General features: G+C 32.1%; 1 protein-coding gene across 1 annotated transcript in view; it reads right to left on the bottom strand.

Moving 5' to 3' along the window:
- The window catches only part of Ostgamma (oligosaccharide transferase gamma subunit), a 44,643-nt gene that overhangs the window by 7,867 nt on the left and 10,908 nt on the right, over positions 1 to 25,868 (bottom strand). Inside the window, exons 2-8 of the mRNA XM_035351227.2 lie at positions 22,049 to 22,221; positions 18,682 to 18,799; positions 18,520 to 18,602; positions 18,237 to 18,435; positions 12,143 to 12,229; positions 11,909 to 11,972; positions 9,153 to 9,227 (exon numbers count right to left, since the gene is read on the bottom strand). Coding sequence (XP_035207118.1) covers positions 9,153 to 9,227; positions 11,909 to 11,972; positions 12,143 to 12,229; positions 18,237 to 18,435; positions 18,520 to 18,602; positions 18,682 to 18,799; positions 22,049 to 22,221 — 799 coding nt within the window. The remainder of the gene's footprint in view (positions 1 to 9,152; positions 9,228 to 11,908; positions 11,973 to 12,142; positions 12,230 to 18,236; positions 18,436 to 18,519; positions 18,603 to 18,681; positions 18,800 to 22,048; positions 22,222 to 25,868) is intronic.

Genomic DNA, 25,868 nt, shown 5'->3' with positions numbered 1-25,868 from the left:
ATTACCAACTACACCTTTTAATTTTTTTTATAAGTACTAAAATCTTATTGCAATCACAGACTCTTTCAAGAAATGATCTACTGGTTAACTTTCAAGCATAAATGCATTTTATACCATTTTTACGTGCAAAATCAATTAGTCACCAAAACAGCTTTAATCTACTGCATTTGCTAAACCACAAAAAGCACTTGTTTTTGCTTCAAAATGTACCCTAAAGTCAGCCAGCATCTTATGGGCCGAGGGTACAACTGCGTCCTCTGAGGTGCAAGCTCATTTCTCAGGAAAAGTACTATTAGATATTTTTTTCAGTCATCGGGCATAAAAAATGGTTGCCTTTATTACAAATGTCGATAAACACTGTTCTAAGCCAGCAGAAAGCAAAAGAGTTTTAATATTTCCCCAATAAATCATACACCTATACAATGTAGCATAACATAGTTTAGTTTCATCACACATGTTAGACCATGGACCATGAGGCTGAAAGTAGCTTAGAAAGTATGTTTTGTAGCACTTCCTAGGCAATGCAGAACTGCTTTCAGATGAGTTTTTATAAAATTATAAAAAGTTCTGATTTAGTAATGTGCACATTAAATATAAATTAATAAAAACAAACAGCACTATTTCGCTCTCAAAATCATGCACCAATAACAGGATTTATTGCAAATCACAGTACCAAATCATGTGAGTGGTATGGAAGCAATTTTGCATTCAGGGCCATCTAACTTTTTCCACCTTTCAGCACTGTACTTACTTTAGCCTAACATACATTTAAAAATGGTAATATTCTGTCTTTATAATAATTACCTTTTAAAATTCAAGCAAAAATTCATGGGAGCTGCCATCTCTACACATTTCACTTTTATTTACACGAGGCATTAAAGCAACAAGAATCAGCATAATATGTGAAACATTTGTTTGTTAACATTGTGTTTGAAGTTTCAGCATTTCGGGACTGGTTCGTTGGAATCAGAATATCTCTTGTGATAAAGTCGGAGTCTACAATTGGTTAAATATAAGTGGTATGAGAGTGTCATTCAATGCAAGTCAAGAATTATGCTTCAGAACACAAAAACAAGAGCAGCCAAAAAGTGTTTTGGCCTATGTCCATCTGAAGCTGATATGAAAATGGAGGAGGCAGAAGATGGATTTACCATATGCAGAGAGGAATAAAAGAACTTGCGTGTCATTAATAAAAGAACTTGTGTCATAAATAAGAAAGCTTGAAGAACATTTTAAGAACTGGATAACAAATCACAGGAAGAACCAGATTACTGTTTCAACAAAAATTATTTTATTTGGAATGAGAAAATCGGTGATAGATATGTTTATTGATGATTTTTCTAAGATCACGGCATGGTGCAAAAGACTCATGAGCAGAAATGGTCTGTGTATGCATATCAGAACAAGCAAAATAACTGCCACTTGAAAATTAAACAAAGATTATAGAATTCCACAAATATATCAAAGAGAAAAAAACGTGTTTTGAGACAGAACAAATAGAAAACATGGATGAAATACCCTTGACATATGATATGCTGTCAAATAGAACAGTGAATATGAAAGATGCTAATATACTAATGATAAAGACTTATGGTAACAAGAAAACATGCTAGACTGCTGTTCTTGTTTATGGGTTTAAAACTTGCCCCTCTGTTAATTTTGAAACGAAAAATGCTGCCTAAATGTAAAATTCCACATGAAATTTATATTCATGTTCATTCCAAAAGATGGATGGATGGATGAAGAGGGTATGAAACTACGATTACAGAAAGTGTATTAAGACCTGCATCAGGACTGCATGGTGCAATTGATGAGGTCACTTCAGGCAGCAGAGTTTAAGGGCAGCAAAACTTTTAGAATATAGAAAAAACTGGGGGGGGCAGAATTCAGAAATACCAGAATGCATGCATGACGGCTGCATGACGAAAAGCCTACTGCTGGCCCTGGTGTGGTACAGGCATCCAAGTGGACTTGGAGTGAATCAAAGTGATGTGGTTTTAAGAGCAGTGATGACGAATTTCTGGGAATTTATGATGATGAATAAGAGCTGATATATTTGCCAATTTTATAATGTAACAGTTCCATTTTTGTTTTATAAAGTGTAATCATTAAAATAAGTACTTTTCTGCCTGATCCTTTTCTGCCTGATGCAAGTATTTTTTATAAATTCTAACTTCGCAGGTCACAAGACAGTACATTTCATGCGCTGGTGCATCTTATAAGGCAGGAAATATGTTTATATAATTTTTTAAATTTCAGTAATTCAAAAAATTTTAATTTAATTATTTGTTTCATCGAAACATTTTTTAATTTTTAAATAAACTACACTATGTCAGAGACAAATGAATAGAAGCATTACATAAGTTGCAGAGACAAATGAAAAAAAAATAGAATTTTTATTACCAGATCTGGAAAATTAAATTTGACTGTACAATGTATGTATTGCCTCCTAAGTTTACACAAACCTTAGAATTTCATTATGCTTATCATAAACAAGTCATATAATAAAGGGGGAAAACTTAACATGATTAAATTTTACTTACACTAACACAGACAGTGAAAAATGAATTGTGCATGCCAAAAGTAGTTCACCTTATATGGGAGTGTTTGAAAAATGTATAGCAGAATAATTTATTACTACACATGCACCTTTAAAGAAAGACCACATGGCTTACTGTAGATGAAAAAATTCCACATTCTTTTACTGCATATTAACATGCATTAATTGAAAATTAATTTGCTCCAGTTTATATACAACTATAACCTAAATTCCTTGTGCATCAAGGAAATTTAATACCCTTCTGCTTTTGCTTTAGGTCACAGTATCTCTGGAAGTTAAAGTTTATTCATTGTTTCTACTACCTACTTGCTGCATCACTAAACAATGCACAATTCATAAGGGAATAAAAACATACTTCACAACAGCCAAAATTCATTTCATTCAAGCCATTAATGTAGTCAACGTTTCTTTCATTGCCTATTTCTTTAACAGTTTAGATCCTTTAATGCTTAAGAAGTGAGTATAGTGTGCTTGGCAAAAAAAAATAAAGTTTCATCTGCACTATACATAACCCAATGCTGCATAATCCTTTAAAATGATAGGCTAGTTCTATTTCATAAATAGATTTACCACCTTCATGTTTATACACATTTCCTCAGTACAAACTTTTCTGCAAGTTATATCTGTTCTTGAACCTTTTTAACCATCCATGGCAAGTTTTTGAAATCACGCATATTCAGGCAAAAAATTGGGCTTGATGCCGTATAAATGTGCCAGTTAATGTAAAATTTTGTACTTGAATCTCTCTAATCTATCTTACACTATTTCAAATTCTAATTTTTTGGCAATCCACATTTTTTCTAAAGAGGTTCAAAATTATTAACTACACAAGCAGCTCTGACTTTTTCCCGATTTTTTTAAAGTGCTAATAATGCGCTCTTTTCAACCTCAAATTTTATAGCACTTTATTTTTAACTTAGCATCATTCATACCATTCAGAATTTTCATTGCATTTTGCATCCCATTAATTTATACTAAAGCAATTCACATTAAAAAAATCTAAAAGGACACCATTTAAACTACCTCAAGGCATGAGGGATGAGGAAAAGAAAAACCTCTCTTTGGTCACTATGACTTATTAAAGATACCAGATCTTCCCTCGCAATCATAATAAAAGATATGTGCAACAGAACGTAGCTTTCAGAAGATGACTTCTTTTTTTTTTTTTTTTTTTTTTTTGCAGAACTCTCCAATTCAAAGAAAGCGTAAAATTTAAACAATTGCAGACTGAAAAGCTTCAAAAAACATGTTTCATTTGTGCCAGCTGCTGCAAAAAAATTAAAGATCCATTGAATAACAATTTATGCAGAAAACTTTTTCTGTTTAAAAAAATGCATTTCTTAAATAACTTGATGGAGAATAAGGGAACAGTTCATATTTAAATTATTTAGTGTTAAGCATATTTTCAATAGAAAAAGTTTTTAAAAAAAAGTTAAACAGTATTTACATAAAATCTACAAATGCACATTATATGACAGACATTATCTTGATTCATTTTGTAAAATTAAATAACATTACATACACAATAATAAAATTGGTGCAAATGATCGGCCCTTTTTATTGTTCTTGAATATGAGTGATTCAATACTTTTGATATGCAGAAAGAACTTAAATAGTGTTATGCAGGTTAGACTGATACAAATATTCAAATACCTTAAAATATTCATAAATTTCGTGAATTTTAAATTTCACAAAGCAACCACCACATTTCTCAAAAAAAAAAAAAATTCAAAATGATTATAGCAACAGATTCGAAAAAATTCATTTTACATACATAATTTCGCCAGCATAATAATAACTTCTTTTAACTAGTGTGAGAAAATTTTTTTTTGGTCTTGCTTTATTTGCATTATTTATGCATTTGTTCACTATTGATCTCAATGCTCTTTTAATTCATCTATTTACAGTAGTTATTGCTTATTTATGGAAACAAATTCTTGTTTTTTATAATAGCTTGATTCCATTTGAATATGTAAGAGATTTACTTTTTTTTCAAGATTTATGTATATATAATATACATTCACTCTACCAGAAAGTTCTTTCTGCTTTTCTGACAGCAATTTTTAACACGTAAGCATATGTTTATTTGGTACACGTTCAACTCTCTTCAGCACAGTAGTCCAAGAAAAGAGGCCTGAGATGTTCAACATGATGGACATCATAATGCATCATGATAATGGCAGGTAACATGCTGCTTTGGGGACTCATCAAAAAAATTACAGAACTAGGCTAGAAAATTCTGACTAATCCACCATATTCTCCCCAGCCTTAGCACACTCTGACTATTACTTGTTTTTGTCCTTGCAACATTTTTTGAAGGGCAAAAAAATTCAAAAATGAAGAAAATATCAAACCAATAGTTCAATTTTTTGCATCACAGGATAAAACATTTTTCAAAAATGGAATATACAAATTGCCCTCATGCTGACAAGAAGTCATTAATAATAATGGCAATTATACTATTTAATACAGTTTATTGACAGTAAGAAAAATTTGTATTTTGTTTTATTCGAAAAAATAGAACTTTCCAGTAGACCATATACATATATATATATATTTAAGTCAAACCATGCTTAATAAGCACCTCCCATAACAAGTAATTAACATAACAAGCAAGACAAGGAAAAAAAAAAAGACTCCTTTAAAACAAGAAATGTTTTGCAGATTGAGTGACTTGGAGACATTGTGACATCACATGCAGGATCTTGCCTGCATCTTCGTGATCAGTTCAGTACATGTGAAAGCCCTATTCAGACACGTACTTTAAATGCATAGTTTAAGCATGTTTCCACATTTGCTACCCCCTCCGAAAAATGCCATAAGAAGATAGGGGTAAGAGAAGAAAAGAACTGTAGAAGTCAAAGGCCAAATCATTGAGTAGTGAGAAGGGTGTGAGCATGGCTGACCTAGCACACATATGTAATCAGTCTACAATGACTTCCGCTGTCCTAAAAAACAAAGCCAAGATTAAGGAGATTGATGCTTCAAAGGATGTTGCAAAAATTTCTACACAACAGCCATATATTCTCTATGATGCTAAAAGATTGCATTTCACATCGATAAATAAGAAGCAAATGCAATGTGACATTATTAACAAAAACATTAATCTGTGAAGAGGCAAAACTAATTTTTGCAGACCTCATCAAAAAGATGGCAGGATCAACAGACAAAGAAGCATTAAAGGCAAGTGTGGGTGGTTCAAAAAACTAGAACAGACATCCACAGCAACATGAAGGACGGAAAAGCCATAAGCACAACATGAAGGCAGCCAAGAACTCCATCGACATAGTTAAGAAGCTTGTGAATTCTGAGAATTAAATCCCACAGCAAGTTTTTAATTTTGATGACATGGGTCTCTTTTGAAAAAAAGATATCAAATAAACTAAAATTACAGCAGAAAAGAAGCACTGTGAGGCCACAAGCCAATGAAACACCATCTTATGCTGTTTTGAGCAAATGCGAAAGCCGATCTCAAGCTACTGTTTATTTAACATTCAGACAACCCATGAGCCTTTAAGAAGTAAAACCCAGAAGAGCAGGCTAAATGTATGCAGGTCCAACAAGGTTTTAGGTGACACAATTTTATAGATTGGATTAATGAAATATTTACCCTGTCTGTAAAAAAACTATCTGCTTGAGATGAACTGGCTACCCTGTGCTTGGGTGACACAACCTTTTTATAGATTGGATCAATAAAATGTTTACCCTGTCTGTAAAATACTATCTGCTTGAGATGAACTGGCTACCATGTGTCTTGCTTGTTACAGAAAATGCTCATGCACATCCTCCAGGCCTAACAGATGACCACAAAGAATTTAAATTTAACAAGATCCAGCCCCCTTATTCCCAATACCACTCCCTTACTGCAGACCACGGACCAGTAGGTAATTTCAAATTTTGAAAAGCTCCACACTAACACATGCTTCCAGTGCTGTTTGGAAGCAATTGAAAGCTGTTTCGGAAAGACTATTTTCACATCCTTGCCTGCCTTAAGATGACTGACATGACATAGGAGGCGGTCACCAAGAGAACTCTTATTTCTGCAAGGAAGATGCTTTTGTTGGGCAGCATTGTCGAATGCAACTCCAGTTTCAGCGAGTGCAAAGCGTGGGAAACTGTTGCATCACATGTTTAGAAGCATCACACTAATAAGGCATAAGCTATTGTGTGCTATAAATGTTTTTAATGATAATGATGCATCTCATTTCACAAAATTTTTAAGTGTAGGCAAAAAAACAAATGTTTTAGACAACTTTCTTATAAAAAAAGATGTATTACAAATAATTATACAATATATATTATAAATATACATTTACATTATAAATTACTTTTAAGTATTTCTTCAAGAATGGAATACACTATTTTACTTTACATTTATGCCTATGGAAAAAATTATTTTGCTTAATGAATGTTTCACATCACAAAATAGGTTTGGGAACAAATTATACTCATTAAACCACCAATGTATAACAATCTCTCTCTCTTAATGTGTATCTATCTAGCAATCTATATCCATCTATCTATGTATCTATATAAGTATAAATAATTATGAGTAATTTAAAATGCCTAAAACTTTCAATAAAGCTGCTAAGTAATAAATCAATAATAACAAGGGTATTTATATATCACCTCCAAGGAAAAGAAATTTAATTAAAGCTATGAATTATTAGGAAAAACTTATTTTTGAGTTGCATTCCCAGTTAGTACCCAAAGTTAACTAGATTTCCATTGTAGTATATATACACTGCCTTCCAAAAGTTAAGGAACAGCATGTTTTTCAAAGCTCACCATTACAAAAATATCAGTAACATTTACATTCACAGTTCATATGCATAACAGTAATGAAATTTTAAGAAAATATATGCAACCACTTTTATTTTATAGAAATGAATACTAATACAGGAGTTTCAGAAAAAATGCAAAAATTGTAAGTTTTGTTCATGAGTGTTGGTCTTCAGTTGTTATTACAGTTTCATGGACAATATACAGGAGAGTCTATCAATGTCCAGAAGTTGTTGTTTGCCCAATTCGTTGAGGTGGTGGGCAATCAGATGGATGGAAATGAGGATGTCAGAAGCTGATGCTGCGAGACGTCTCAATGTTTCTCATAGTGTGGTCCACCAACTATGGAATCAATTTGAATCTGAGGATTCTGTGTCGAGAAGACATGTTCCAGGCAGACTTAAAGTTACAACACCTGTGGGAGACCGTTAGCTCTTTTGGCCCAAAGGAGGAGTAACATTACTGTGCATCAGCTCCTGGCAGATGATCTGGTGGCAACAGAAACAAGAATGTTAGCTACTACGGTACACAGATGCCTGCACAATACAGATCTGTATGCAAGACAACCAGTTGTTTGTGTCCCCATGACCTGAGGACACAGAGATGCCCATTATTGTTGGGCAAGAGACTACATCTCCTGGACCAGTCAACAATGGGCACCTGTTCTCTTCACAGACAATTCCAGGTTCACATTGGAGAGTAATTTAGGTCATTAGCCGATCTGCAGGAAACAACACGCCAGATACTACCAATCCCATATTGTGGAAAGAGACAGTTACAGAGGTGGTGAAATAATGGTTTGGGACGGGATCTCTCTCAGTGGTCACACTGACTTACATGTGTTCCATGGAGTGATTGGTGTGAGATATCAAGATGAAATCCTTGATCAATACGTCCGCCCAAATGCCACAGCTATTGGTTCTGGATTTCTTCTGATAGACGACAACGTGCGACCGCACCAAGCCCAGGTTGCTGAAAAGTATTTTGAGGGTCACGGTATGGAGGGGATGGAATGGCCAGCTCAATCTCCAAACCTGAATCTGATAGAGTATCTTTGGGACTACCTTGGGAGACAGGTTGCTGCTTTCAGTCCACTTTCAAGGTCATTAGATGAGCTTGAACAAGGATTACTCTGTGTCTGGTTGTTGCTTCCCATTTCACTGATCAACAACTTAATTGACAGCAGACAATGTATTGCAGCTAGGGGTGGACACATTCTTTATCAGAACCCATTTTTGTAATGTTATCACCCCATTTTTCCTTAAAAAACTGTGATATACTGTTACAACTGATAAACTAAGACTGGTATTCTCTAACAAGAGTGCAATTGTTTTGTTGTAATTCATGCTTATGTTGAACTTTAGAAACATTCTATGTTGCATTCATTAAAAAACTGTTTTAGTGAATATGTCCTGTAAATTTCTTTTCTATGTTGCTTCATTCTCAAATTAAAACACAAAAAACAGCATGCTGTTCCTTACCTTTTGGAAGGCAGTATACACACATGGTATATATTGCACCCTATGCTATACTACACTACCCTTTGCTATAAATATATGTGTATATGAGAGAGAGAGTTATTCATTTGTTATACCGATTACATTACTTTAATGCAAAATATGGTAAATATTTTTCCTGAAAATGATCATTATAATAAAATGCATTTCTGGAGATATAATACAGATACATGGGAAAAGAGAGCAGACAAGACATGTTGCTTGAATCCCTGTGACCAGTATTATACCAGTTAAAGGTTATAAACAATAAAATCATAAATTCTGGGAGACAAAAGTAATAAAACATAGCATACTTTTTCGCTTTTTGGAATCACCCCTTGAGGCTGCAGCTTCATGAAGCAGTATCATACCAACAGTAATTGAAGCATCTTGGATTAAATTAAGAACAAACTTTCTCTAAATGACTTCAACAAAATGATAACTTCTTCAATTGATTAAAAAAGAGTTTCACATAAACCAGTTATTCCAATTCAAAAACTACTGAGTTTTTGTTTTAAAATGAACTGCTTTACAAAATTCATTCAACATAAATGCAATGAGAAATCATAATCATTTAACCAGCATTTTCATAATAGATTCAAATAAAAAACAAAAGTCATAAGAAAATTACTGCAAAAATTTCTAACAGAATGGAAAAAAACAATGCCTTTTACATTGCCAGGCTGCTGATCATAACAAGTGATTGCAATGCAAGTACACTGATAGACCGAATGCCAGTATTTCATGCTATTTTGCAATTTTTTTAAACTGGTATTTGCTAAGGTAAAATACCAGTATTTTCCATATTAGCTATAAATAATTCATATCTTTTAATAAAGAGTTTAAAATATTAGATATTTACATAATTATAACAACTTTGACAAACAAAACAAAAAGGATGAAAAATGGTTTACAAGGTCAAATTTTAAAAAGTTATCGTAAATTTCCACGAAAACATTTATGAAAAGTAAACACACACCTACCCAGAAGAATTCAATGAAAATGATGTTGATGTTAATATCAGGAAAGAAATTCTTTCTCGGGAAGAAATTTCAGTTAGTCATAAAAAATTGCCACAATCAATAATACAAAAGTAATACCAAAAATAAGCAGATTTATCCAAAACTGTCAGACAAGAGACCGAATTGTTAGAAGATGAAGGATTCTGAGGCAAATATATAATCAAAGTATATCGCTCGTTATTAACAGTACCACCACCAACCAGCCTGCAAGCAGAAAGAGCACTTTCAACTACAGATAGTTTTGTGTACAAAAATAGGTTTCAGGCTTAATGATAGTTCAATAGCCTTATGTTGTTTTTACAATCACATTTCAAAAATATGCAGTTAATATTTTTTTTTATTAATAGATAATATATAACAGATTAGATTACACAACAAGATTTTTATGTGATATTTACTCTTAATAATAGCATCATATGTTTTGTTCCTTTATTGTAATATTACAATGGGTTACTTTATATATTACATTTTTTGTTGCTAATGTTATAAATTATTATTTTTATGGTCTCATTAATAATATTTAACATTTGTTCTTTTATTTTATGCTTGTACAAAATAAAATTTTTATATTTTTACAGTTAATACATTTTTTGTGTAAAACTAAATAAATATGACAGAAACAACTGTTTTTGTACTTTTTTGAAAAATTCCTAATATGGTACATTCTAAAAAATACCAAATACCAGTAATGTATTTTTGTTCCAGTATTGCGATTACTAATCATAACCTCATTCCACATCAACTGCTTAGTACTGGAACAGTAGGGACCAACTCAGCATATTTCTATTAAAGCAAATCTATTACTAAACACAATTTGTATACATGTAATGAGAAATATGTGAAATAAAACTGCACTCTGAAATGGCCCAAGTTATATTTTATGTGGTTACATCCACTTGCTATCCTACATGCTTAGTGTTAATCTTTCTGAATGGTGCTATTTTAAGGTTAATCTTCATCAGGTGTTTCTGGTAAAGTGCTCATAACACATGTACTCACATAACACTTCAGCAAATAATAATGTAAAAATTTTGGACATTAAGTTAAAAATACAGGTAAAAAAAAACTAGCTTTAATTTCCAATAATTTCTATTAAGTCTCTCATTTAATGTGATAATTTTCCTTTTCTATTCTAAAAAAAAGGTAATGCTCATAATGAATCTAAACTGCATCATTTCAAGACTTCCTTTCCCAATGATTCATAGAAAACACCAATGAAGCAGGCAATCATGCAATGCTTCAGCCAATGATAATTTTTAATTTTGCATATGAAACCAAAAATTAACCAATTAAAAAAACTAACTTTACCAAACCTTCACTCATAACTGTCACATTTTTCTTTCTCTCCTATAGCTTGCAAACATAATGTCTGCTGCTGCTTTTCTTTCTTTGCGTATCGGTAAACAGTAAAACAGTAAAAGTACCAAGTAACTATTCAATGAAAAAGTGCACTTTTGGGGCAAAGTCCTCTGTGGCTGCATTAAACATAAACATGTCAGCAATAAAAGAATTCAACTTGCACCAATCTCTGAATCATGTTCTCTGCAACATCAACTGCTAAATTATTACTTATGTACACATATCAGAAAGTTTATAATTTGAAAATGATACTGGTAAGACATCACAAATATTTTGCCAGTACATTCAAATGATTATAGTAATTGAAATTGGTCTCTTAACTCTCTAAGTGGGAAAGCCATATATATATATATATAGGGCCTAGAATATTTTTTGTGATATCCATAAGAATGTACATATACATGCATATTAAAATATGTCAAAGAAATTAAGGCAATATATCAAAAGTACACAAATCTAGATATGAAATACCAGGAGAGTTTTTACATTAAAATAAAAAAAATAATAATAATTTGTTCTCATAGAAGTTTGGGGAAATTTGCACTTTCTTAGCTAAGACCCTGGCCGCTCAGAGGGTTAAGGCATATACAGCACAAATAGTTTAATAGCATTTAAATGTCAAATTATGAACCATTCTTAAATACAGGATAAATTCCAAATCATTGCATTTTGAAGGATGAAAAGGATACTTAAAATCATGACTATGTAAGTTTCAATAATAAACTGGCCACCACTGCTTCCATGAATATAACCCTAGAAGAAGGAAAATATAAATAACTATAATTTGAAACCCATAAGACATTTCATGTCTAAATCTAAAACAGCTCATTTAAGATATTTGTTCTACAAAATCTAGTAGGTAAAAAAAAATGTAAAGGAAAAAATTACAGAACACTTGGATTGAAAATAAAAAATATACATACTACACTACCACGGGAAGAACGATGCATAAAGGGAGGTCCACGGATATGATTCCACATTTGTCCTGATGTCATTGCAAACACTATGCACTGTAAAATACATATAAATAATGCATTGTACATTAATAAAATGTAATTAAATTATTGCTTTTGCAAACCAAGAACAAAACAGTTGAGCATTATCAATTACAATGCAGTCAAACCTTGACAGCATATCACTGTCCAGAATAATTAAAAAGTGACTTCTTAGAAGTATAATTAAAAAAATGTTAATTATCTTTAAAATGTTCTTAATAAATTCAAAATTGATTTTAGAAGGAGGGAGGGAACATTTCAAGTATTTACATATTATTTTTACTTAAAAATACCAGGCAATTTGATTTAGCAAATTACTTTTAAGATAATCAAAAAAATATAAATCTTCCTTATTTTGACTCTTAAACCACTGATTTTACAACCAATTTAATGAAGGTCAATGGATGAATTCCTCTTCCTATTTAGCACTGATTACAGATTTATCCTTATCAGCAACTGTAATGATTATGAGTTCCTCAGCATGCAGTAAAAGCAGACTCTTTGAATGATACTTTATTCATAATATTAATTTTTGTTATTTCTTCTTTTAATGTCCTTGCTTCACCTTTCTCTCAGATTTTTATAAACTCTATTATTATGTTACAGTAAACAACTCTACACAATAACATACAAATTGAAGATTTAAAAAAATAACCCGAACTTTACTAAATGGACAACTAAAACAGAGAGAAAAAAAAAATCAAAGTATTTAACTTTTCATGTTTACAATGTCAACCCTACTTCTAAAATGATGATTTGCAACAGGATAATCTGAACACTTAATGCTTATGAATTTTTAAGTAGAAAACAACACAGTGAAAATCATATGTGGTTGAAACTGCCATGGAAAACACAGTTTTGCTATGAAGGAAATCAAAAATACAATAAAAGCATATACTCAGAGTGAAACAGTTTAATTTCTCTTGAATAATGACAGAAAAAATATAATATGCAGTATAAATTACTTCATATATTTTATGACTTTTAAATATTGTATGCAGATGATAGCTTAAACAGATTTGACTATACGATTTAATCTTACACTGTAAATAGGGATACAAAATTACCCAATTTCATAGAATATTATATCATAACATTTCAACAACATAAACAGCAGCCAGTTAAATGCACTTGATCCAAACCAATTCCATATATATATATATTCAAAAATGTGGATAATTAAAGTAAATATTTATCAAATACAGTGCAACAAAAGCATTTTCTACAAATGAACAGACATGTTACCGAGTGGAAAAAATAAATATTTTTTAATACAACCAAGTGCTTTTACAAAAACTACTGTTAAAATATTGTCATGAATTTTTGTCACTGTGAAATATCCAAAACAGTGAATGTGGAATTTCTAAAATAAAAAGCAAAATACCTGATCGGTAGAAAAACCTCACTAGGAATATGAAAATGTTTCTCAAGTCTCTCAAAAGCATTTTGTAACAGTTAAGTTATACTAATGAATAGAAAACATGGCTAGCCATACATTCTACTTAAATACTATTATAATAAAAACATGTTTTCTCATATTACTATTTAGTATTCTTAAAAAAATAAATCCAATCATTTAATGAAAACATTTAAAAAAATGGAAGAAAAATGGGAAAATATAAATTTTCAATTAATAAATGAATAGTTCAGGTTCAAAATATTAAGACATCTTCTCAATGGATAACTTCTTTGGAGGATAATGGCAAAATTACTGGTTTTAGACGAACCAAGAACTAAATTAATACTCAGCTCATCAACAACAGAGAATCTTCTTTATTTCAGACTGCAAAAACCAAGCAGTTAGGACAGCTCAAATGCAAGAGAAAGTTCAAGATTCTAATTCAGAATATGATTATAAGTAAATCTGAAACAAATCTCACAATTATTTGTTACAAATTTATAACTTAGCTGTGTCATCAGTGGACTGAACACCATAATCTCAAGTTAATTTTATTAACAGCTGTCCAGAATTAAGAGACAAACACATTTTCTGCAATAGTTGAAACAAGCAATCACTGTTTGCAAACATGATCTCATATACGTTGTTATTGCTCATCCACTAAACCAAGACCAAGAGATCATTACATATCAACAAGTCATAAACAATCTCTTGCTCATTCAACAGCTGCTCTAGAGAGGCACGAATACATTTGATGATATAAGAGGGGGACGTGATGGCTCAGCAATGAAAACAGGTATTCCACTGAAGATTAAACTCTTCATGTATCCAGTCCTAAGCCTAGATAGAGCTGTTTTAGCAGAACTAGGGCAAAAGCACTGCACTGACTATCCAGGCCTCTTTGCAGTGTACTATGCAAGATCTGATAGGATCCTCCAAATGTTATTAACATTGGTCAGAAACAGGGAATGGGCCCCCAGAAGCTCATTAATTTGGAGGAACGGACAGTGAGGAGTTCACTGATCCCTAGTAAGCAGATCAGAAATTTCGTTTATGTAAACACTCACATGCGAAGGAATCCACTACAAGCACACAAGACTGGTCAGGGCCAAAATTATCAATTTGGAAATGATATCCCGCCCCAACTTATACAGGATGTGTGGCAAATCCTTCATGTACACACTTTTGCAATCTATATATTAAATATGCCAGAATCCACAGCAAGGGTCAGAGTTTCTCTAACAGCAATCAATTTCCAGCGAAAGACAGAGGTGTGGTTTGGGTTTCTAAGAAAATATCTAGACACTTATTTTCATTAAAATACCACTGCCTGTTCTTCCAGAGTGAGATTTGCTTCCATCAGAGTAGATGACCTGGGAGAAGGGATATTATTAATAATATAACGAGCCAGCTGACACAGCATCTCAGGGTGTTCATCATGTTTTGATGTCATATATAATTTAGGTAATAGTAAATGCAATATGTACATCTAATGGCTGTCAAATTAACAGACACGTTTTTAAGAAAACACCAGAGCGACTGGTTTCCCGATCTGTGAAATTCATTTATAGAGCTGAGTTTATTACTAGTTTCAATTAAAATGAGTTCTCACAATTGTTTAAATGATTACTTGAGACAGCCATATGCAGTCTTGAGGTTCATTAGTGTGGAGATGTGTTTGATGGCGAGTGTCTCGAATGATGGTATTTAGGCTAAGGTAACAATCCAAGCTATATGTACCATCAACCAGAAAAACCGAGCTAAGGCTGTCCAAGAGCCATGACACCTGCAAGGGATCAATATTTGACATTAAACACAGGAACTACAACACAGAAAGATGATGATGCTTCGAAAGCTCTCTGAGGACCTCACTGCTGTATTTGGAACAATAATTTTCAGGCGGACAGTGTACAGACACCTAGCACAGCAGGCTTTTAATGCCTGGCAAATAGTGATATGTTTGCAGAACAGGGTGCATCTTTTGTGAGACCAAGCACACCATGCTTGGACACAGCAAGAACGAGGCATCCAGAATAGTCTCTTTGGATGATTCTTCATCCAGAGAGAACCTGGGCCCAATACAACCCCTCAATATAAGGGAAATCAATCACTTAAGTGAAAATGGAATCCTTATGTTCAGAGGTATCATGCTGAATGAATTTACACCACTGTATGCCTTTGATAAGGGCACAGTGTTACACAGTTAAGATTTTACTTATGTGAGACTTTTTTAGCAAGCTATTGGAAAGAACTTGATTCATGGACATACGGTAACACAGAGGACAAATGGTCAATCATTTTCTAAAGGAAAAGGGTATCTGCTATATGGTGTGGTCAGTGAAGTCTCTGATTTAACATCAAAGCATGCTTGGATTGGTCTTAGAAGAGCCACTGCACTATGTCAACCCCTTTGCAGAACCCTCCTGTTATTAAAATCTTCACTTTTATAAGATTTGTTGCCACAAATTGATTTATAGTATAACAGCCTACTACGAGGCAAGTAAAGTTATGCAGGGTGTCCCACACTCTTAACTGGACCATTCTGGAAATATAAGGTTCATGTTTCGATCATTTTTTTACTGTCGTTGTTCTTTCATTTGCATAATGAAAACATTTACCCATAATTTATTTTGTTATGCTATTATTGGCTGTCTCACAGTACTGGGCAAGTGTGTACACAATTTTACTGCTATACACCAATTACTTACTGAGATATCCCACGGCTCTACTCTTGTATGCGCCCTAAGATCACCAAATGTGGTGATATGTGTTCTGCGCTGGTTTCTGGCGTGATTCCATGCTGTGGGATGGTTTGGTGGATGATGCTGTTTGTATGGCAACCCTTTTGACGTTGAAACTTAGAGACGTGGCGACAAGATTTCAGTCGCATATTTCAGATTGTGCGGAAAGTAATTCAGTATTAAAAGGTACGATGTTGGAGTTGTTAACAAGTCTTTTGTTCATGGGTGTGTACTGATAGAAGTGCATTTTTGGAATTTCTGTAGGAGTCAGGACTTTTAAAATGGAGTTTGGCATGTCCGAAATGCGGAGCTGATATGAGAAGTCGGACAAAAATGGTGTTTCTGATAGACTTGTGTGGGTTTGCTGCTAAAGTATGTGGCTGTTAGCGGAGTTTAAGATTTGCATTGTGGTTTTTGTGTAGTAAGTTAACTTTGGAGGAAGTTTTTGTTTCGAAATTTTGAATCACAGAAAGACATGTGATATAGCAAAATTGTGGCACTTTTGTTGACAGATGTGTGACTGGCGAAATTTTATTCATGTATGTATTATGATAAGTGCATTTCATTTTATTGTTTTTATTTGGTAGAATGTTATGATCATTGTTTTTTACTATGAATTTCTGTTGTTATTTGAATTGTTTGTAATTTATTTTAGTTTATTTTGTTGAGTTGTGCACAATGCCTAGATTGTGCAATTTGTAGATTTTTTAAGTTTAAACAGAATGCTGTGTACATGGTATTCTTTGAAATTTACTGTTATGTTAATTTATTAAAGCGAGGTGTGCGTAGTTCAGAGATTCTTTCACTGCCTAGATTGTGCAATTTGTAGATATTTTTTTTTAAGTTTAAAAAGAATGCTGTGTACATGATATTTATTGTTATGTTAATTTATTACAGCGAGGCCTTTGAAATTTATTGTTATGTTAATTTATTAAAGCGAAGTGTGCGTAGTTTGTGGATTTTTTTGCTACCTAGATTGTGCAATTTGTAGATGATTAAGTTAAAACATATCGCTGTGTACATGGATTCTTGTGAAATATTTTTGGTTAGAAACTATATGTTTCTGCTATCTAAATGTTTTGTTTTTGTTTCGGATTTTTAGCTTAAATGGTGTGTTCAAAGCGTGGTTCCGCATTTTTGGAGACATTTTAGGCTTAATGTTCAAAATATGGACAAAAAATTTAGATAGTAATATGGCATTGTGGAGTTTCTCACCAAAAATGTTTGGTGAGAAATTTGGCGACCTGAGGGCACACTTAAGAGTAGTTCCTTTCCCACTTTTGTATCTGTGACCTTAATTTTGGAACACAAGTAATATTTTTTAATTATGAATTTTCATATATTTCCTGATTTCAAATGCTAGAAATAAATTTTCCTGAAATTAGGAATATATTTTTTTATGTAATTTATACAATCAGATGAAATTGTTATTTCAAAAAACCTTTCTTTTATGAAGTTACTTAAGCTGATTCACAATCACAAAAAATGCAACAATTTGAACCATAAAAATCCTTTAAATTACTGCTTGAGTTTGCCTTCCTAAATTGGCAGCACAATTCCCACAACAATCGAAATTCAGGTTTAAAACTTGAATGACTGCTATTTCTTATAAATATGCATGAAGAGCTTGCTTATTCATTATCAACTATCTTTAGAAGAGATTAAGATAAATTCTGTGGATATTTTTGGTTGTACAGAACATCTTAATGTATATAATTTTAATATAATAGTGGCCCACATACAGGCAATACACTGCAAAGTTTAATAATAGAAATAAAAAATAAGCAGAATTTTCTTTAAAGTTCTTGACATACAATTAGACTATGGTAAAGCTAAGAAAATATATTTTACTGATTTTTTTTTTTTTGCTATGAATACTTACCAGTGCAGCTAGCCCCCAAGAGGTCTTATTGTACAAAAACTCTAGATTGTTACGTCTCATATAAAGCAGTGCACCAATCAATGCAAACAGTATAACAAGAGCTATAGTTCCAGAATAATTAGGAGGTCGAAACACTCTTATCTGAATATCTGTTCTCTCAGCAATCCATCGGGCAATGGTTTCTGCTTGGAAGCCTATTCTAAGAAATAAACATAGGTAAGCATGTTTTTTACACATAATACATTCAAATTAATACTAAAGCCATGTTGATGATTTTAGTTACCTCTGGATATCCATTTGATCACCTTTCTTGGGTTTACCCTTCTCTGGGAAATGCATAAATACTGGTGCAGAGTTAATACCCAACTGCAAGAATTACAGAAGATTGTAATTTTATATAACTATTACCCTGAAATTTTGGGCACAGTACTGAAAAAATACTTACTGAATTGAAAACATCTGGACCTTCATCAAAATCAACCATTCCAAAGAATAGTTTGTTAGTGTTAATTTGTGAGTAACGCCAAGAATTGGCAACTAATTGAAATTCATCATATGCATGCCTGAAAAAGAAAGGCACATTTTAATAACTGGTAAAACTCAACCTTTTATTTGTCACATTTTATAAATTTCAAATGAAAAACCTCCGTGCTTTCTGAAAGACTGCTTCCCTTACTGAAAATCATCCCGTCATCAAATGACCAAGTGATTAAGACTACCAAATACTGAGAGTTCTATCCTTAGCAAACAGGTTGGCTACATGGTTGGCTTTTGTTTGTTCCCCCCCCATATGTAACATAAATACAAGTGTGTTTCCCTTAAAACATCTTTTACAAATGTATTTGAATGACTACCCTTTGGCTCCTGTATGCTTTGGCATTTTCAAAAACATAACCTGAAAATCATCACAAAATTTTAACTTGGCAAGCGTAATGTTCCTTCATTATTTGCATCATTTTACTTCTTGACCACATAAAAAAGCAGAAACTTCTGATCTAACTTTTATAAGCTCAGAAGACACCATACAAAAAAAATTCACTAAAATTTACAATATAAATAAGGTATGTCATCAGAGGGAAGTTGCAGTGATATATTTTGTGACATTTTTGACAAAATTGTTCAAGTTAGCCATTCTTTTTTACCTTTAATCACGCAACACTAAGCAGGACACTGTCAAAAATTGAGGGTCTCCTAAGATTAATTGATTAAGGTAAAATGCACACTAGGGCTATCTGCCTAATGGAAAGAATAACTTTATGAAAGACTTTTTAAGGGAATCTTGCTCATGCTCAAATTATCTGCAAGAAAAGTCACAAAAGCTTTCAAGCAGCCAGCTTGCTTGCCAGGATATGAATCTGGGTCGAAGTATCAGTGTTCAATGATGCTCCTACTCAGCCAAGAGCCTTTAAATATTCCTAATAATATTTTAACACATTGCAGATACAAAGGTGCTCAATAGTACTTTCACATGCTCAATAACTGCCAGTTTCTCAATAAACAAATAAAATAGAACAAATTCATTTGGCTAATACACAATGTTATAGCACACAAAGGCAAAGTGAAAGACAATATGAATGCATACTGCAAAAATACATTATGAAACAAAATTTAAATAATGTGTTACTTTTTTAAAATGAATATTTAAAAATGAATGCCAGCTTTAGACACTTATTAAAAATGCGATCTTTCTTTAATTTGTATGCACACAACACAGTTTCATACCCCCAACAAAATGGTTAATTAAGAGTTTGAGAAAATAAGTTCCACCCCAATATTAATATAGTATTCAAAGTACTAAAATCTCCAGTGAGAGAATTTTGCCACACAACAGCTCTTACAAGATGTCTCACAAGTTTTTTACAGAATTCAGACATGGAAATTTTTTTGGCCAATTTATTCCCTCTTTGCCTTCGTTTTAAGAAACTCGCCAGACAAGTGGTGCACACTACAATCTATAAAAAAATCAGATCAAAATTCATCTCTAAAAAGGCCTGATGTAAAGTAAAACTTATCAGTACTTTTTTGATTACCTACACCCCTATGAAAAAATTCAAACACATTACGCTTGTGAATTGGCTACTGAAAAAAGTTTGTTTAGCTTTTGTGCTTTATAGCTTGTAGGTATTGATCTATTTATAAATGATTATTAAAAAAAGTATTTTTATACGGAGAAAAATGCAATCTATATGGCTGAAAGCACTGATGAGCCAAATGACAGTTAAATATAATATATATACATACTTCAAACGAATATGGTACATGCATGCAAGGGCTGCCTACTGTAGCATGTATGTTAAAAAATACATTAAAAACACTGCAATTTTACTAAATGCTAAATCTGAGGCATGCAGATAATCAGAAAGTATCAAATTATCTTACCTCTGGATAGACATAAACCTTCAATCAAACATGAATTAGCACACTTGCTGGTAATTATTCTTCCTTATACCATCACATCTGCATTGTCATGTGTCGTTTTCCCTAATACTACCGGCAACATTTCATGTTCCAGAAATAAGCACATTTAGAATCAGATGTTGTTGCAAATTCTAAACTCAGTTGCCCTAGACAGCTTTTTATTGCTGCATTCACTTACAAACAGACTTTGATCTTAAATCATTTTCTTCTGTAACATTATCCAAACTTCATCTAAACATTTCTTCAATTATCTGTTTTGCTTCTACCAAGAATTCTCTGGATTCAACCAGGAATTCTCTGTTTCAAAGTTTGCCAAGCGAGACTTCAATGCAATAAAAAACTGCTTTAACTTTACGATACTGAACTGAAACCCTATATTACAGAGGCTGCAAGGAAACAAACTGAGAACTACTAATGCCTTTGGATGAGTTTGGATCAAAATCAAACTCGTAAAATTACAGAATATAATATTAATTAGATTTACCTTCTTCTCATTCAACAAAAATTGGCAAATGACTAACTAAATAACATTAAAATAAAACTGACTGACTGATAATGCCATCAAATTTTTTTATGTATGTGAAGGTAACTTTTGACTACAATGTAACTAATGACTTTTATTTTCTTCACTTTCAGATTTTGAATCCCATTATTATTTTTGTGAGTAAAAATTTTCCCAAACTAAAAAAAATTTCAATACATGATTCTTCTTTCAGAATTTTATTTTCAGACAGAAAATTAATTAAACACTTTAAGGACTAATCCTCAACTTAAATACATTTTCCAATAAAAAGTAATACAAAATCATAATAAATTTTAAAACTTTCTGAAGGATACTGAACAAATGAAAAAATACCATGTTTTATTTCCACACAAGTTTTTTAGTAAATACAGATTATTGTGAGCAGAATTTTAAAAAAAAGTCCAAAATGAACTGATTTTTAATACTCTAGATCAGGTGTTCTCAACTGGTGGTACGCACAGAAGCAAAGTATTTTTAACTATTCAATTCAAAAATTAAAACCCCAACATCCTGATTGAGGTTTTTCTCTAACACTCATAAATTTATGTGATCTGAGCTTTGTTCAAAAGTGGTAGTGGAGGTACGAAAGGTTTTCAATTTTGGTTTCGATGGTACGCGTTAGTCAAAAGGTTGAGAACCGCTGCTCTAGATACTATTTTGTAGTAAAATTATTAATTAGAAATGTATATATTTCAAAAAGGATAATTACATATTGTGGTTTTATCCTACATACGGCTGCCTTCTAATCAGACATCTAGATATTGTGTTTAATGTTTTAACATAAGGTTATGCCACTAAAGTTCTATTTTATAATAATATCTATAAAAACAACATGATAAAAATTAGGGAAAAATTCATAAAATGCAATTACCTGCACACAATACACTGACGATGAGGTGAGAGAGCCGTCAGCATAATAACAAATGAATAATTTCGTGGTGTAGCCTTTATAAACTGACGAAATTTATCACCAGTAAAACGAATTATAGTTCTTTTTGATGACATGTCTGTTAGCTCTTGTACTCTTTCCCCCAGAGTTTGAGCCTAGTAGAAAAAAATACCATATCACAAACATATATTCTACAAGAAAATAAAATCTAATAAATATCCCACAAAGTTTCAAACTGTCATGAAAGATAGTTTATTGCATAAATTTCCATTATAATCTTTGGAGCAGATATGACCACTCAGGTTACAACAAAACAAATAGTACTTCACCATTATTTCAATTGCCATCATTGCCACTATCTCCCATTACTTTTCATGCATGTTTTCAGCAACTACAATTAATTGCGACAAAAATGTGGGACTTGCCTACAAAAAAAAAAAAAGCCATACTATTTTTTTTTTTTTTTTTTTTTTTTTTTTTAAAGGGAGGGTATTTTGTGAACTAATGCTTCTTGTGTCAAAACTCACAAAATGAAGTTGCGTTTTGGGATTAGCATTCACTGGCTGTACAACAGTTCTTGTTCTGCTTACCACAACTAAAAGAGTACTGACAGAGGAACATAGTACAAATAAATCATCCAGACTGAATTTTTAACACCTCTCAAATTCACTCACAGTGGGAAACCCCCAGAGGGAAAGTTATTGGCTCACGTATAAGTGATATAGAAAAAAACTTTATTGCTTAAAGTATATTTTACACTTGAATTTTTGATAAAAGGCAATTCAAGAAAACTTCCCAGGAGTTTGGGACCTTCTCATGGTCTGAGGGCTCAAAGGAAAAGGTCTAAATCTAAACTCCAATTTCAATCGAGGAAACCTCAGGGTCCGAATTGAATCTGATTAAAAATGGACAAAAGTGCACAGACAGAGACTGTTGCTATATCGGAATTAATTGAGGAGGCTCACTCATTTATAAGTGAGTTAGAGACTTGTTTAGAAGAAGCTTCCTGGGTAACAACACCCATTCGAAAAAAGATTTTTAAAACACAAGTGTTACTTAATTTTATTGTTTTGCAAGCATTGGAGATACAAAATCTGAAAGGAAACTTAGAAGTGGTTAAACAACAAGCCTTATTAGAAAAATGTTTTACAGATATTATAAAAGAACAAAGAGTAGGAAAGAAATTAATTCAGAAAAAGGAGAAAGTTAAAAAAGAAGAGTATGTTGCATTATTATATCCCAAGGTTAAAGAGATTTCATCAGGAGAGGTAAAAATGAAGGTGGTCGAAGCTATTGATCCCGTAAAATTAAAGATTGGAATAAAAAATGTTAGAAAAATTAACAATCGAGGAACTGTTGTAGAATGTCTAAATGAAGATGAGACCGAAATCTTAGAGGATGAAATTAAAAAAAATTTATTGTTGAAAGAAGATACTGAAATAAAGTCTCCAATAAAGAAACAACCAAAAATAATATCTAATATAGAAGCAGAATTAAAAAAAAGAAGAGATCCATGAAGCAGTAATAAACCAAAATCATATTTTTGAAGACAGAGGCTTCAAACTCTAGTTTTTAATCAAAGCTAAACATAATAAGTTACAATGGGTTTCTAATATTCAACCCGAAAAATACAAATTTGTTATTAATCACGGAAAAATCAATTTGAAATGGTTCTGAATATTTATTAAAGAGAATTTTAATGCTGTAAGATGTTATAAGTGTCAAGAATTTGGATATTTTCATAAAAAGTGTATAAAAGAAGAGATATGTGCTAAGAGTGCACGAAAAGGGCACAATCATTGGGATTGTAAAAACAATCCTGAATATGTTAACTGTATTTCAGCAAATAATAAATATAAACTGGAGTTGGACACAAAGCACTCTAGTTTAGATCAAAATTGTGTTTGTTTAAAAAGACAATATGAGCTACTAATCAGAACCAATTACAGTTAATAATTCTTTAAAAGAAATGACAGGTGTTCAAATTAACTTCCATCATGCTAGAGCTGCTGTGTCCCAGCTCCAGAAAAGAGCAATTGAACAAAATTATTCCTTTGCTCCATTACAAGAACCGTATTATGTGAATAACATAATTAACCCGGCGGAAGTCGCACCAAGAAAACTTACTAGAGTGGGCGCGTGGGGTATCACATACCCCAATATTTAAAATACGATAAAAATAGTTTTATTTAGTTTTAAAGCTGTTTTTCTTGTTCTAGTGTATTATAAATACGTGAATAATAATTGGGTTTCAAAAAATTAATTTCCAATATAATCTTAGAGTTAAAATTAAGATAAATGAAAATAATAAAAAAATAAACACCATGCCTCTAAGTTTCATTGCATCTCTAATACACAATGCTTATTTTATTTCTTTACACTTTGAACAAAATACATTCATGTGTTCCTGGCACAGAATGTTTTTTCATTTTAAACATTGCATTCATGTTCTTCTGTCCTTGGCGGGGGCAATTTATCGCATCTTTCATACTCAGTTGTTTCGAATTTCATGTATTCATTTTAATTCTTCGTCGAAAATTCTGCTTTTCTTTTGCATGCAGTACGTCAGTTTCTTGGTAAAGTATTAATCTCTGATCTTTGTTCAATACTTTTTTTAATTAATTGTAATGCTAAGTCCTTCAAAAACAAACTTCTGTTTCTGGTTGGTGGATTAGCAGTTGAATGTAATATAATTCAAGCACTTATTATAGCAACATTCAGTGCAGGAAAGAAAATTACCATTGGCCACCTCCTTGTTATTCTGGTAATTGAATAATTGGCTGACATTTCATCCCCCATATCCACTGCTCCTTTAGTCATATTATAAAAACATATAATTCCTGACGTTTTATTTTCTCCAATAATATCATCTATAGTATGATTGTTATGTAATGTTGAAAGCATAAGAACAGTTTTTCCTTTTTTGGGAACATTAGGAATTAATGTTTTATCTTTTTCAAAACCAAAACAGTATAGAAAATATTCCTAGTTTCATCTTCAGTTTCCGAAATGCAATCATCATCGCTTTCATATATTTCTAATAAATCTCACAGGCGTTGCATCTCCAATTCATAGAGGCCATTCCATAATGAGGTTAGAAAATTTTAAGAATTTAATGTCAAGTACTTTAAAATCACTTGTGAGTAGAAATATTTAATGTTACACTCTAGAAATAAATTTCTGAACTAAATATTCAGTCTGAAAAACACGCGGACAGACGCATTGGGGTGTGTCATACCCCAGTTCTAACAATATACCAATAAATCATTTTCTGAAACAGACAGGCAAAGAAAAAGCGGTTCTGAAAGTCAACCACAACTAGAAACTCAGCTACTGAACGCAGCACAGAATTTCAGTCTCACAAGTTAGGAATATTCCACTTTTATGTAGGGTGGGGTATGAGACACCCCACGTGCTTTCCCGCGGGTTAAAGGATTTTTCTCAAAATTTTGAATTTATTATCATTAAAAAGAAATTCATCTTGCAGGAATAAATATATTTGACAATTCGATTTCAGTTATTGAAACTTTTGTTTCAGATATTATTGTTGCATTAAAAATTAATTATAACTCGCAAGATCTTTTATTGATTTCAGCCTACTGTTCACCTAAGTCTGACATAAATGGTTTAATCCAAATTTCAAGAATTATGTCTAAAGAAGAAAATTTAGAGATATTAATTGGTACAGATTTCAATGCAAAGAGCGAAATTTGAGGACATCAAAAAGGTAGTAGAAGAAAATTTGTCATTGAATTTATAAACTCTCCTACTTTATCTATATTGAATAATCTTTAATCTCCTT

Source organism: Stegodyphus dumicola, chromosome X2 (assembly GCF_044657685.1).
Source record: "Stegodyphus dumicola isolate Sdum_Otavi_A_Nest chromosome X2, ASM4465768v1".
NCBI classification, from domain to species: domain Eukaryota; kingdom Metazoa; phylum Arthropoda; class Arachnida; order Araneae; family Eresidae; genus Stegodyphus; species Stegodyphus dumicola.
Note: the sequence above shows the minus strand (reverse complement) of the source record. Positions and strands in the feature narration are given on the sequence as shown.